General features: G+C 52.3%; 6 protein-coding genes across 6 annotated transcripts, besides 1 other annotated feature; 4 read left to right on the forward strand and 2 right to left on the reverse strand.

Annotated features, from left to right (window-relative positions):
* Nucleotides 1-14,802: part of a sequence feature (contig 1.115 2577..127320(1)) that runs on past both edges of the window.
* Nucleotides 2,679-4,356, forward strand: ANIA_10862 (uncharacterized protein; the record flags this gene model as incomplete). The annotated part of the gene is given in 4 exon segments (XM_050611148.1): nucleotides 2,679-3,472; nucleotides 3,491-3,724; nucleotides 3,773-4,020; nucleotides 4,076-4,356. 4 exon segments carry the CDS (start codon nucleotides 2,679-2,681, stop codon nucleotides 4,354-4,356), a joined length of 1,557 nt encoding a protein of 518 aa, XP_050467201.1.
* On the forward strand, nucleotides 4,921-5,873 carry ANIA_10864 (tyrosine-protein phosphatase; the record flags this gene model as incomplete). Its single annotated transcript, XM_050611149.1, has 2 exons — nucleotides 4,921-5,437; nucleotides 5,521-5,873. The coding sequence occupies 2 exons, from the start codon at nucleotides 4,921-4,923 to the stop codon at nucleotides 5,871-5,873; spliced, it is 870 nt and encodes a 289-aa protein (XP_050467202.1).
* ANIA_10865 (rRNA-processing FCF1 family protein) lies at nucleotides 6,171-6,898 on the forward strand (the record flags this gene model as incomplete). The annotated part of the gene is made up of 4 exons (XM_659451.2): nucleotides 6,171-6,206; nucleotides 6,262-6,482; nucleotides 6,537-6,702; nucleotides 6,758-6,898. The coding sequence occupies 4 exons, from the start codon at nucleotides 6,171-6,173 to the stop codon at nucleotides 6,896-6,898; spliced, it is 564 nt and encodes a 187-aa protein (XP_664543.2).
* Nucleotides 7,460-8,856, forward strand: ANIA_10863 (FAD-dependent oxidoreductase). The gene is made up of 3 exons (XM_050611150.1): nucleotides 7,460-7,519; nucleotides 7,569-8,149; nucleotides 8,206-8,856. Exons 1-3 carry the CDS (start codon nucleotides 7,488-7,490, stop codon nucleotides 8,634-8,636), a joined length of 1,044 nt encoding a protein of 347 aa, XP_050467203.1. The 5' UTR covers nucleotides 7,460-7,487; the 3' UTR covers nucleotides 8,637-8,856.
* ANIA_06940 (magnesium transporter CorA family protein) lies at nucleotides 9,140-10,494 on the reverse strand. Its single transcript, XM_050611151.1, has 2 exons — nucleotides 9,943-10,494; nucleotides 9,140-9,849 (listed from the first exon to the last, which is right to left on the reverse strand). Exons 1-2 carry the CDS (start codon nucleotides 10,446-10,448, stop codon nucleotides 9,264-9,266), a joined length of 1,092 nt encoding a protein of 363 aa, XP_050467204.1. The 5' UTR covers nucleotides 10,449-10,494; the 3' UTR covers nucleotides 9,140-9,263.
* Nucleotides 11,531-12,748, reverse strand: ANIA_06941 (uncharacterized protein; the record flags this gene model as incomplete). Its single annotated transcript, XM_659453.1, has 1 exon — nucleotides 11,531-12,748. One exon carries the CDS (start codon nucleotides 12,746-12,748, stop codon nucleotides 11,531-11,533), a length of 1,218 nt encoding a protein of 405 aa, XP_664545.1.

The raw sequence follows: 14,802 nt of genomic DNA on the forward strand, positions 1-14,802 counted from the left end.
ACCAAACTGTCTCCACAACCCGAGAAAAAAGGACTGTACTCTTTCCATAACGGGAAATGCTCCTGTCCCCCTTCGATGATCATGCCCGTCGAGCGCAGCTGGCGGAGTCGCTAATTTCAGGCAAAGGAGTGCAATGAACAAGATAATCAGTAGAGCGGCGAGGCAGGCAACCTGAAGATAGGCCCTCGCGCGTTTTTGAGGCTGGATCCATGTCGAACGTGGATGCGAAAAGACGCGCGAGAAAAGAGACCTGACGGAGATGCCCGCCCTTGGACAGGCTGGGAAGAATCGAGCTGGATCTCGAGGTACCGGGGCGAGCCGAAGATGGAGAGGAAGCTGGTCCTCGTCAGTCGCTGAGACCATTCAGATACCACCTTGGGCCACGTACAGTTCAGCGGCTGTTTCATGGGTGGATAGGCTGGCTACAACAAGCTATCATGTCAGCTGCGCCCAAACAATTGTTGTGGGCCCCGGCTGTACAAACATACCTCCGCAAAAATCCCGAACGAATCCTCGACCCCGCTAGGCCAGAGATTAGGCAGCTTGCGGCGAGAGTGGCGAGGCCTTCTTCGGGTATGGGTCAGCCCGCCAGGCAGATCAATGTATTGGATACCCGCCCGTCAAGAAGATGACGAGAAAGCCGACTTTGCGTACAGACCGTTCGAAAAATCGTCATGGACAAAGCAGGCGTCAAAGTACGAGACCCGCAGACCCGCTGAGCATGCTCATCGTGATGTTCAACGTCGTTTGGAAGTGCGAGATGAGTACATATGGGCAGGCCGTAGGCGAAGCCCCAGAAGACAAAAGGATTGTGGCTGCTATGGGTTTAGCCTAGTCTATTCGTGGAGTGGTTGTCATGAACCTGGGCGTTTGGAGAAGCGACTGGTGCAGTGTGAGATTGACTGCGGAGGTGCCTGTGCCATCAATTAGGTGATCTTGCGCTTCCGCAGAGTCATGGTTACCCAGTTGGTTAAGCGAAGGGTTAGAGGACGGTGTAGATTTGGGATGTCTCAGGGTCTCACACTGAGTGGTAATCTATGCCAAACATATTCCTGACGACCCCAGACTTCTCGGGACAATCCATAGCGAAGTCGAGAGAAGTTTCGTGATCACAGCCTTTGACCGTCTTGACTGGAAAGAGGAGCCGTAGAGCAAGCGAATTGGGCGTCATCTGCGCAGAAGTTCGGGGCGCTTTATCCCGCATGCAGGGCACAAGCTGCTAACCCGGGATTAAGGCTGGTCCCCTAGCGATCCCTCAGTATTCAATTGTTTATTAACCAGTTACCGCTTTCGAACAAAATGCGAGGTCGACACCCATTGCTCTCGCCTAGCTGCCTTACTCACTTGCCGAACGGCTGGTCCCATACTTTCGAATACGAAAGCGATGTTTAGCTCTCTGGCGAGCGGGCCACTGATAGATTAATGTCAATGCTTGATGTCCGAGTGCTATCATCCGCTCTCTATCTTACTACCTGCGCTCTGGCTCAGATTGGCTTTGGAGCGCACGGCCATACTTCCTGACTTAAGGCTCACCAGGCCGGGACTGGCGCAGACCGAAAGACATTCACTTGTCTGAGAGGTCTTAAAAGTAAATTGGAATCGGACACCTCAGAGGGTGAGATCGGCCTGTCGACCGGCGTCAGCCACCGGACGGACCTCGTTCAATACGCCAAAGCGTTTTCCAGCTGTTTCCCGAAAGATCCCATAAGAGAAGCATTTGTCAGCCTCTTTGCAAAGTATCCCGACATATTGAGAAAACATCGACTGTCGGTTATTGTTCTACTGGACAGACGGGCTTCCTGGCGACAACATGGAGTGCTTTTTCAAGTCCCAATCATCCGACTTGACCCTGGAGTCGCTTATCATTGCTTCATTACGCTCCATGAAGCTGACCGCTGCGCATGAATAATACTCTTATATATTACAATAGGTATCGAGAGAGTCTCAGGTCAAGAAAGATCTCACCCGGCGGAGGCTCTGTAAGCACAATAGTTAGGCGACCAATGGTTACTCTATCGAGAATGAATGTGTAAATGGAGACCGAGAACAAAGGATCCAACCTATGTTCGCTATTCTTCTGATCCAAAGGGCAGATTCTCGACGCTGTCTTGATGGGCTCTATACGGCCCACTCGCATAATCAGCACATGAGTATGCCGACCGATTACGCCCCCAATTGCCATGATGAATTTCATTCTTATCTTAAACGTCAAGTTAGACAATTGGTCAATTGTCAACTGATCTAACAGAACCACCAAGGACTTCCTCTAGGACTGCAAGCAAGAGAGTAAGGACGGGACAGGCAGACTGATATCCATCACATCGAACGTTGGGTTAGATAAACTCCAAGGATAAGCCGGTTGGTCTTTTGGGTCCTCACGTAATCAGCACAAGGTGAAGAGTGGTCTGGCCATAGTTGACCGGATGCGGATGGCCCTATCTCCATTCAAGTACAGTATGGGAGAGGCTGTGCATGATTGGCTCCGCTGTATTACTTAACGCCCTTCGACATGGCGTTGGCTGACAAAAGAGCCGGAATCTATTCCGCCAGTTCTTAGTTAGCCCTGACATTCCTGATTGCAGCTCACCTGCGGCAGCATCCGACTGGTTTATATTTTCGTCCAGCCCAGAATTCCCGTGTGGACGTGCAATTGCCTGCAGTGCGGGATCCAGGCCACGATGTCCCAAACGGCGACAACCCTACAAGAGCTCGCCCACCATGACCACAGTGACCATGACCACGACGACCAAGCCAACTCCCCACAAGCCGTCGCCAAACCACTCAGCCGCGCTCAAGCTATAACCGCTGTTATCGCCCTCTCAGGAGTCAGCTTCCTAAACACCACAGGGTCGGGCATCCTGACTGTCTCCCTCCCAGCCATATCAACCTCCCTCTCTCTTCCAGCCAACCTCCTCCTCTGGCCCGCTGCCGTCTATGCGCTCGCTGCCGGCTGCACGCTCCTGACATTCGGGTCGCTCGCCGATGTGGTAGGCGACAAACGGGTTTGGTTGACGGGGAGTATCCTCTTCGCAGCCTTTACCCTGGCATGCGGTCTCGCCCAGACCGGGACGCAGTTGATAGTCTTCCGGACGCTCCTGGGCATTGCCGTGGCAATGTGTCTCCCCTGCTCCGTCAGTCTAATGACGAGAACATTCCCGTCGGGGAGGGCGAGGAATTTGGGCTTTGCGACCATGGGGGTTGGACAGCCACTGGGGTACTCAGTCGGTCTGATCCTGGGTGGGATCTTTGCCGATTCAATTGGATGGCGATACGGGTACTATATCAGTGCCATCATCAGTGTTCTGCTCTGTGTTCTAGCGTTTTGGAGTCTTCCGGATGAAGTGCCCAAGGGCGAGCCCTGGATGAGAGGTTTAAAGGGAATCGACTGGATAGGCGCGGTAATTATCGGTGTCTCCTTAGCACTGCTATCGTTTGTTCTGGCGTCAGTACTTTCCTGGACCTGGTTATACCCGTGCTGATATGAGTGCAGTCAGATCACTGAGAGCTACCACAACTTAGGGGAGACCTACATAATAACCCTCTTTGTGGTCTCGGTCGTCCTTCTCCCGACTTTTGTGCTCTGGGTAGGCTGGCAAGAGAGGAACGGTCGGCCGGCTCTCATCCCAAACGGCCTCTGGAAGAATACCCTGTTCAGCGCGACGTGCATCATAGTCTTCTTCGCCTGGGCTGTGTTGAACGCTCTGCAATATTTCACTTCTTTATAGTATGACCCTTGGCACGAACCGCTGATCCAGACAGCTGACGATACCAGTTTCCAAGAGATCCAGCACCACTCTGCTTTCAAATCGTCTCTCATGTTCCTACCAATGGTAGTAGCAGGCGCGGCCACAAACATCTTCACCGGCTACACGGTCGACAAGATCCCAGTTGGTGTACTGGTGTTCGCATCGGCAGTCATCAGCACAGTGTCTCCTCTAATCATGGCCCTGGTCAACCCATCCTGGGGATACTGGCGGGGTCCTTTCGTGGCAATGCTTCTAAGTCCTATTCAATCTGATGGTACGTAGATTGGAATCGGTCCGTATATTCGCACCCGCTGACGATCCCACACTAGTTCTCTTCACAGTCTCTAACCTAATCATATCCCGAGCCTATCCAGGGCACAACCAGGCTCTTGCAGGTGCTGTCTTCAACTCAGTCTCTCAGGTTGGGAACTCTGTGGGACTCGCTGTCAGTGCCGCCATCGCTGCCTCCGTTACGGAACATTCTCAGCAGGATACCTTGAAGGGCTTCCAAGCAGCTTACTGGCTGATGTTCACGGCTATGGTCGTGGTCTGCTTTGTGAGTTATTTCGGCCTTCGCGGTGGAGGATACGTAGGGAAGAAAAGCGAGTAGAGCATATATATAGCTGGAGCATTTCAAGCGTTTCATAGATTCGCATTCCCGGTGACACCACCCATACTTCACATGAAAACCTAGACCATGCCTAGCTCATATTTCTGCGTCGGTCCGTCTTTTAACTAGCTCATGATAGCTCACGCAATGCCCGCTGCATTTCCCTCTCTTGGTAAACCTCCCGGCCCACTGTAAAGAGAGCACTAGGAGCGCTTTTGCGGAGACGCCAGCGAACCAGAAAGCAAGGTGAGACAACGGAGTCTCAAGCGGACATGATGGGAAGCATGTCTAGACCAGTCCGTTCTTGTTAGGCCTAATCGATATTTCCTGTTTGGGCGATCTACAGCGGCTGAATGGGACCGAGCACTCGGCAGTTGGCGTGGCCCCCGCTTCAGCTCGGCTGCCCGGTGGATCTGACTGTCCGCTATCTTTTCCTACTATCTTGCTGTGACTCCCCAACAGGCTGCATATCCAGATGCAGGGATATTACGCCTTGCATTACCATACTCAAGAACGCCAGGCAATCTCACTCAACACACACCTTCATGAGTTACAACTCGCACCATGGCACTTTCGTACAATCTTCAAGATCTTATCGCGACAGACATCGCAACCGCCCTTCCTAAGGATGCAGTGACAGAGGTCATCTCTCAAGCACCGTTCGCGTCTGTTCCCGGTATCTTCAACCTACGCGACATCAGCGGTGCGGATTCGCCTCTGTATCCCTTTTCAGTTAACCTGCGAACCGGTCTCGTATATCGAGCGGGTGCCCCGGCCTCTACATTCACAGAACATGGTAGAGCTGCGCTGAACACCCTCGGTATCAAGAAAATCTTTGATCTACGTCGTGTCGATGAGCGCATCAAGAATCCCAGCCCTGTCATTGACGGCGTCGACGTTGTATGGATTCCGTACGCAGAAGGGGGTGCCCGGCCGGCAACTGTCCGGAACCTTGAAGGGTCCATGGAACAGGTTGTGGAAATGTACATGGGATATCTGGAGACGCATGCGCCGATCTACAAGGCCGTCTTTGAGCACATTCGGGACGAGCCAGAGACGCCATTTCTCTTCCACTGTTCTGGTGAGTCTCGTACCAACCGGATGCTAGAAGGAATAAAAAGAAAGAAAGAAAGAAAGAAAAACTAATGGAGATGGATGGCTTAGCCGGGAAAGACCGCACCGGTGTTCTCGCAGCCTTAATCCATCGGCTGGCAGGAAGCTCCAACGAGGCCCTTATCCTCGACTTCACACTAACCCGCGTTGGACTTGAGCCGGGTCGCGCGGCGCTCCTGAAGATGATGCAAAGTGTGTACGGCGAGTCAGTGCTCGACAACCCGGTCCTGCCGGTGGTCTGGGGAGTTCACGGTACCGGCATGGTGGCGTTCTTGGAGGCTCTCGACGAAGATTATGGTGGAGTGACTGGGTATCTGAAGAACGCACTTGGATTTTCGGACAATGACCTCGAGGTCATGAAGGCGAACCTTTTACTGAATCCAGAGTCGGGCAGTCGCCTGTGATACAACCTGAGAGGAAGCTGTAGGATGTGTTACTATCACTTTTATTATCTGAGCCCAGCTAGTTATGCAGGCGCATGCACGGTCGCTCTTTCTATTTTGGGTAGCAAATATGCATGTCACTAAATTATGCTCTCCACTAATGTCATGCACGTGACTTTGCTCGGCGGTGGAACTCGGCCCGACAATATTTTCTTGCTCTCTTCCAAGCCGCTACTTATCGCAGCAAATCCTCACGCCGGGTTGTCGGACTCTCCTTTCAGTACAGTAGAGCTTGACCGCTATACATCTTTTGCCACAATGGGTATTGCAAAGAAAACCAAGAAGTTCGCGCAGGTCTGTCAGCACCAAACTCGAATTTTGACCGGAGACAGTCGCTGATACTCAGCAGATGAAGCGCACGATCAAAGCCCGCGACGAACGACTCAAGAAACCAGAACCGCCGAAGAAAAAGCCTGACGAGATCGTCCGCCATGTCCAAACCGCTCCAACAAATCTGTTCTTCGCTGCGAACACTGCTCTCGGTCCCCCTTATCGTGTCCTGGTCGACACCAACTTCGTCTCCCACGCTATCCGCGCGAAGCTCGATTTACTCCCGGCGATGATGGATTTGTGCGTGGATATCTGGCTTCTACTGGATTTCATATGCTGACGCGGTTGGTTTAGATTGTATGCGAAGTGTATCCCGACGTTCACGGACTGCACGATTGCGGAATTAGAAAAGCTGGGTGACAAGTACCGTCTGGCGTTGAGGGTTGCAAAGGATCCGCGCTGGGAGCGGGTCAAGTGCTCGCACAAGGGCACCTATGCCGATGACTGTCTCGTTGATAGGGTGAGTTCGCCCGTCTCTGAACTCTTTGGGTCCGCGATCCGCTAACGCATGACAGGTAACGAAACACCGCATCTACCTCGTCGCAACAAACGATAAAGATCTTTGTCGCCGACTCCGCAAGATTCCCGGTGTGCCAATCATGAAAGTTGCCCGAGGAAAGTTCACAATTGAGAAGCTGCCGGACGCTTTGGATTAGCGGCATCGCCATTCGGTTGCTTCTCGACATCTACAGCATATCGCCGATGCTGTCTCCCACCCTGCATTTGCCGCAGTTCAGGTCCTGCGATTATCGGATGTGTTCTCTTATGACTTCGTATTGCAACCGCCGATCCATCGCACAGTCCGCCCGTGGGCAGGACGCAGTTCCGAAGAGACTTGACACTGGTAATGGGCCAATTGAACGGAATGTAAATTCGTTATGGGCTTGTGGTGGCTGAGTATCTAGCAAGGCACACAGGAGTGAAGGCTGACCAGGCTGCTCCAATCTAAAGAATGGAAAAATATCCGTTTACATCTCCAAAATCTCCACTATTCCAGTACTAGTGTAGTTCCGCTCCATTTTTTATTGTAAACTCGTAGCATCATATGATTTTTCTTCGAATAGCAGCCCTTCTAGTCTTACAGTGCTTGGGCTGATGAAAGATTGCTATCGATGATTCCAATTGAGTCACCTCCGAGCATCGGAGGAACCGCTTATCAGCCTCGTCAGCGGGGATTCTTAATCTCCCCTCATCGCCCAGTAATTCATCGACTTTGCCAGAATCAACTGTCAAAGATCAAAAAGAATGTCAGAAAAAGAGACAATTGTAGTCATTGGGTAAAAAGTCCCCACCAAACACCATATAACCAGGGACTGACCTTCCCAGCGCCGGTGTTATCGGGCTCTCTACAGCCCTCCACCTTCAACAATTCATCTCCCCCTCACAACAAATCCTCATTGTCGCCCGCGACTGGCCCAGCACCACGTCCGTCAACTATGCCTCGCCTTGGGCCGGCGCCCATTACCGCCCCGTCCCTGGCTCCTCGCCGCAAGCCCTCCGCGAGGAGAAGCAGGCCCGCCGCACATATGACCATTTCAAACACGAAGCGAAAGTGCCAGGCTCCGGCGTCGAGTGGACAGAAGGCATTGAGCACCTGGAATCTCCGCCACCGGAATACCTTACCGAGAATGCTCTCGAGAACTACACACACCTCGACGGGTTTCGGCAGTTACAACCAAGCGAACTTCCAGAGGGCGTCAAGTGGGGCGTGCGCTACAATACATTCACGATCAACTCGCCTGTTTACTGTGCTTACATGCTGAGAAGGTTTGTGCTGAAGGGTGGGCTCGTGAAGGAGTATTCGCTTGCCAACGTACAGGAGGCGTTCTATCTTGCCGAAAATGTACGGACCGTGGTGAACTGCTCTGGGCTTGGGTTTGGAGACCCAAAGTCGTTTATTATCCGGGGTAAATCATCCCACGGCTTGAATGACGGTTATTCCTGCGCTAACCTGGCATACCAGGCCAAACTTGCCTCGTCCGCAACTCCTGCTCTGTGACGCTCACCCGTCAGAACTCTGACGGCTCCTGGTCCTTTTGCGTTCCCCGCCCTCTGGAGGGTGGTACCATCATCGGCGGAACGAAACAACCGCACGACTGGGACCCAAACCCGTCGCTGGAGACGCGAGAGACTCTGCTCCGCAATGCGAGCAAATGGTTCCCGTTCACACCAGCGAGCGGCGGCAAGTTCGATGTCATCCGTGATATTGTTGGACGTCGTCCAGCGCGCCAGGGAGGAATGCGAATCGAGGTTGAGAAAGTTGGTGATGGGAAGACTATCGTCCATGGATACGGTGCTGCTGGACGAGGTTATGAAATATCTTGGGGAGTTGCGGAGGACGTCGTGAAACTGATCAGGGAGGAGGGCCTGGTGCCAGAAAGAGCATCGCTTTAGGTAAAGGATTACCTTTACGCCCAAACGATGGCTCATAGTATATAAGCACCAAACACATTTTGTACTGATAAGCATTTTAGGCTGGCACGTGCTAATGCACCTTATGGAAATATATATTTTGACCCAGCAATGACGATATCACCACAACGCTACTTAGTTTTTCACTCTGCCGCCCAGCGAGCGAATAGCTGAATTTGAGATTTAGACTTCAAAATGGCATGGTCTCACGCATTTCTCACCGTTTCCCAGCTATCGAGAATTCCCAGGTTTCCGAGTTACGGTTCCGTAGCAATTGTGATTAAGAAGAATGGTCTGATCGGCTAGGTTGGATAAACTGTGAGAACAATTATTGCAATATATCGTTTAGCTCCTTGAAGTCTGCGTGCCAAGTAGATTTGCCTTTCTCCGTACTCATGCTGTGGTGCTTACCCAGACTCCTCTCCCTACAATTTCCCTTGCCACACCGCAACTACCGCTCGTGTGACGCGAAACATAATCTTTTTCACTAGTCTATATACCGAGGTATAGCAGTAAAGACATACCAATGGTACTTGTACTAGATCGATACTTCTTATATCTTCAACCCGTGAGCTACGCCTATGGCATAACAGGCACTATCTGCTCTCTCTATAACAACCTCAGCCGCACAGCGACACAACAAGCAATGAGGATGACCGAAGCAAAGACTCCTACAATTCCAAAGAACCATGCCAACGACTCGACTTCCTGCCCCGGCACCGTGACATTCATCCCAAACAGCCCCGTGATCATTTGCAGCGGCACAAATATCGTGGCGAGCACGGTCACCTTGCTCAGTCCATTGTTCAATCGGACACTCAGCCGCATATTGTTTACCCCGGTCTGTGCAAGGAAGTTCGATTGCAGGCGACTCGTGATTTCATCCAAGTGCGCCAGCTCCCCAAGGATCGTCACTAGATGGTCCTGGACGTCGCTTAAGTAGACGAGCAGATCTCCCTCTGGGAATGTATGTTGTAAGGCCTTTGTCTGGCACCGCTTGAGGAAACCGTTGAGTACATCCGATTTGCCTGACAATGAGTGCGTGAGGTGGTTGATCCGCTTGCGGATACTGTAGATTCGCAGCATCAACGGCGCCATGTCATCGTCGCGGGCTGTGAAGATCTCGTCTTGGATAGACTCGGACTGCCGCGAGATAGTGTCCATATATGGCGCAAAGCTGTCGATTACGTCGTCACTGTAGAGTGTCAGTATATACATAATTCAAAGGAGATTGAAGTTGGAGTGTGCAGGTTGGGAAAGATGGCCAGATGGAGTGCGGAAAACGTACAACATCGCGTAGCAGATCCAGTCACTTGAGAGCACGGACGGATCATGGAGTCTCGAGATTCGACTTCGAACGCGAGATGCGTGCTCGCATCCACCGGCGGAAAAGGTCACTGTGCCCTCACTGAACACCAAGATGTAGAGCATCGTCATACCAGAAGGCGTCGGAGGAAGATGCTCTTGCTGCTTTGGCTCTGCATTATCATCGTCAAGCGGCGATGTCAAAGTCCGAAGCGAGATGAGATAGTAGCCCGGGAATGTCTCAATCTTCTGGCGCGGTTCCTGCAGGGCGATGTCCTCGACCGTTAGAGGGTGGATAGAGAACCTGCGAGCCACAGCGGCCACGTCTGTTTCTGTGGCATCGTGGACGTCAAGCCACCAGGTACCTGCAGCTGAACTTTCATTTATACTGTCAAACTCCGGGGCCAGTTCTTCCCATTGTGAAGCTTGTTTTATCTGCTGCGTCTGGCAGGAGAAGTGTGTGAACCGGGAGACCTTTTTAGCGGCCATCTCCAATTAGGCTGCAGCGAAATTTGCAGGGTAAAATATTGAAAAGCCCCATCCAACCGTGTTGATCGACTTGACTCATGTATTTCTTCCATATGTGAAGGTTGCAGGAGGGAACAAATCAGCAAGGAAAGGCTCTTGGTTGGGAAGACGACGATACCGAAACCAAGATGTTATCCCAGCCAGCCCTAGGAAAAATGGGTACATATAAATATTTCCCCTGGGCCGGGGATTTTCTTCATCCACCCTGATTGGACTATGTAGCCCTGCAGGGCTGAGACTGTGGATGAAGTCCACTCGGCTACCCTATCTAGTGCATTCTTGACTCTTCGACCCCACTGGCTGGTGCCTCGCAGTATACCAGGCAGCACAATTCAATCGGCAATTCCCACTTGACGCCGACGCCTCTCGAAGAGTCGGCCAAGATAGCAGATGCCTTGTCGAGGAGCAGGTCTGATTCTTCCCTGTATCTCATTATTTCACATCACTGAACCCTTCCGAGTATGTATTTTCTACAGCCGCTTCACACCTTTGCACGTGAACCAGTATAGATTGAAGAGGAGAGTATTTTGAGATGGCTAGCTTTGTTGTGTAAGCTCGCTCGCATTTCATTTTAGAAAGCTTAAGCTTCGTTTCCGAGACCTTACTGACGCTAGTCTCGCGTGTAGCCGGCTTGTGAGGACGATTTTGAGTGCCGTGTGGCTATTTCTCCTTCGGCCACTGGGGATGTTTATAATAACCGGCGGTGTCATTACCCTATTTCGATATCTCCTCTCTGCATGGGGCATGGCAGACTCCAACTACGACTTGTTATAGCCAGTAGGGACCTTCTTTCCCATCTGGAGACACCAAATTAACCCACGGTTGTTACAGAGGTCGCCGTTGCCGCATACAGCATCTGACGAAAAGTCAGGTTTTTTGTTTTACTAGCACTATGGCAAGTGCAGACCAGCCAGAAGATAATAAAAGCCTAACTAAGCGTACGGGATGAAGTGAGGAATTTGAGAAGGCTCTATGCTGTTCCATAAGATGATCCCGTCCGGCGGGCCCTATGTAGAGAGATTATCATGTATCCATATCAATCCTCAAGCCTCCCCCCACACAACCTCTCCGATCAATTCTAACAGATATCGCTCGCGATGATCTAGTAGAGTTTGAGCTTCTTTATGTAGGAATCGCCGGGTCTCCTGCTCCATCCGAGCCCTCTCAGCGTCTGATCCAACCGTCAAGTCTTCGACGGAGACGGTGAGTCTCCCTGGCGCGGCGAACAGTCGGTAATCGGACCAGCTTTGTAGAAGAGACATCGAGAACGATTGAAGCATCTGGTTCTCGCTGATGAATGTGAGGTTAGTCTTCAAGGATCCAGCATCAGCAAGGTGCTGGAGTCTGCTCCGTACTCCTTCCACGGCCGCCAGCGAAGCCAGAATCTCGACCGCGCCGTCATCTTCACCTTGATGCTTCTCCTCTGCCGCTTTCCTATCTTGTAGATTGAGTAGGACCGGTCGATCGTAGCCGAGCTTCATCCTCCAGAACAGATTGCTGGCGATCATGACAATAACGCAAGGAATCAGTACAACGTACCCCCACCACATCCTTGCGGTCACCATAGATGCCATCCCAGACACTAGGCCGGTCATTCCATTGACTGCTGCATGCCACTGAAACCTGCGCACCCGGTGCCGGAGTTTTGCTCGGATGCTCTGCACGGTCGGATCACGCTCGCAGGCAACGTACCGGAGCTGGAACCGGTAGACCAGATAGGCCGACCAGAACGCGTTCAGGACGCCGAACAGAGCAGCGCAGCCGTTGCCGATGAAGCCAGAGAGCAAGTTGCTGGCCTGGAAGACGCGGTGGTTGGCGCCCCAGATAGCCATAATTGTGCCCGTGCCCACCAGTAAAGCGCCGACTCCGAGGAAGAGGTCCATAAGCATGCGATCAATAGCCTCGGTGCCCAGCTCGCGCGCGTTCACGCCCAGTATAGCTGATGTCTTTTCATTGCGAAACGTGATGGACTGAAGTGCTCTGCGTTCTGAATACAGGAGCGACACGTTCCTCCAGCTAAGATACAGGTCCCTCGCGGCAACAAGAGAGACGAGGAGCGCGATAGGACCACCGATAGCCATGAGGATCATCGCATGGCGAGGCACCGGGATCTCGTTCCATACGTTCGCCGCAAAATCGCCGGCATTGGCGAGCTCGAGGTATCCCACCCCGGCGAGAAGGTTGTTCTTGAGCGCTGGATGACCGACGACACGGAATCTTCCTCGTCTAGAACGTTCGAGAGCGATTGTTGTCCGGTCCATCGTGCGTGGTGAGGACTGCAGTGGTATTCCCCGTGGCGGCTGCCATAAAACTGGCCGGCGACGACGACGAGGGTCTGGGAAGGAAGGAACGGGCCAGGAAGCCAGGAGGGTGCACTGAAGAACTTGGCATCGCCCTGTAGGGCTGAGCCGATTACCCGGCGGAGTATGCACTGGGAACTGCTCAAGTTACAGTGGAGAAAGATTATTTGCTTACTGGTGGGCCTGATGCTAGGCATCACCATTTCATGTACCATTCACCCATCTCTCGCCTGGAAATCCTAGTACACGCAAACGCCTCATTGGCCTCTCAGTATGCCACTGCTCCCTTGCAAGGTAATGGCCTAGAGCAACCGACCCCTTGCTCTTCCACGCGTGTCCGCTGGCTTTTACTATGCGTCCTGAGACCAATTGGGCCTGAGTATCTATAACTCTAGAATGACTATGCACTATTTAGAGCCTTCTTTGGAGTTTTTTCGTATTGGGGCAGATAATAGTTGAGATAGCGTAGGGTTCGAATGTCATAGCACGAACGGATGGGATGCGGGAATAGGGCGCTGACGCAGGAGCCTGCATTTCCAATAGTATAAATCAACGAAACAGAACTGACGAAGTATAATATGTTCCATCAGCGACCAGCAAGCCCTGGTTCATTGCGACGGCATAGTCTAGTGTGGATCGGCCAGCAGAAATTTTTTGCCCTCACTTCTTCTGCTTCTTCTAGAAGGTGTGTTCCGGTGATGAAGCTCGCAACGCGGCTTCCAGGATCTTCACGGCATGGCCGTTTCCCAACAGTCTGGGCCTTGCGACCGGGTCCTGTGTAATAGCGATGTGCGGATCTGAATCGGCCCGGCAAGGTCGTGGGCCCGCTGGTGCAGACATAAGGCCCCAAATATATGGAGTTGCCCCTTGGCCTAGCCCCCCTGATTCGCCTTATATTTTAGCAACGTCTTTTGTGGTGCGATACTGTTATCACAAGATTGGCTCGGTATATGCCGTAAGATCCTGCTACGGAGCGTTTGCGCGAATCTGGACATGTGACAAGCTCTGCTGTGGCCGCAGTCGGAAGATACTTCAACCTGACAACAAAGGTCTGGCGCGCTCGCCGATCACAGTATGGGCTATGACACCGGCGGTTGAAGGAGTGAGGTTCCTACATTGCTGGACGAGGGCCTCTAATAGAAGGGACCCTCACTCACGGTCAATCGCAGCTGACATTGAGGGGATATCGATCTCAGAAAGAGATCAGCGGTTTGGGGATATCACGCGAATGGTTTCAAGCTGCGCTGCTGAGAGGCATTCCACATATACCCGACCCTCCTCACATATATTGCCCGGCGCCTGGGGGAGTGCGGCAACGGAAACGCTTACGGATGTCGGTCAGGATGCGCCGACATGCTGACCCTCGCTCGTGGACAGTAGAACAACGTTATGAAATTGCGACTGAGAACGGCCAGCTAGCACCAGCAAAATATACTCTTAGTCGGCGCATAATAGCGACACACATAAACCACGTCCTATGACGAAAGGCGTGGGTTTAGAGGTGGCGGCTGGCGGAGTTTAGATAGATGCTGACAGATACGCGCATAGGTGTCCCTTTATTTAGGCAAGAGGGCTCTCACCGGGGCTAGTGTCGTGGTTTGAGCGTCTGGAAAGCAGGTTCGGACACTCTTTCCATAAGGCTGATGTTGCGGAATCCCGGGCCTAGAGAAATTCCCTCCAGAGAAACTACCTTATAGGGCGTTTGTCGTGATCAATGTACAACGATGAACATAAGGAGCGCGGTATTTGAACCTGACTCTTCAAATTACGATGGATTTGTAGCACTATTTACCGAGCTGTGGCTATGTAATGATGAACCACGCGAGGAGATAGTCGCCAATCACCATAAAACCATCCACCAGCATCAAGAAGTTAGCAGATGGAACGATCTGCCTTCTCCTCGAGCTCCACAAGGTTTTTGTTTCCATTGCTCGCAGCCGATCTCACAATGGCACATGGCGTTTGCCGCACATGGCACGAGGTCATCTCGCGCAGCCGGGTCCTCCAGCGGAGAA

The sequence above is a fragment of the Aspergillus nidulans genome, chromosome I (assembly GCF_000011425.1).
Source record: "Aspergillus nidulans FGSC A4 chromosome I".
NCBI lineage: Eukaryota > Fungi > Ascomycota > Eurotiomycetes > Eurotiales > Aspergillaceae > Aspergillus > Aspergillus nidulans.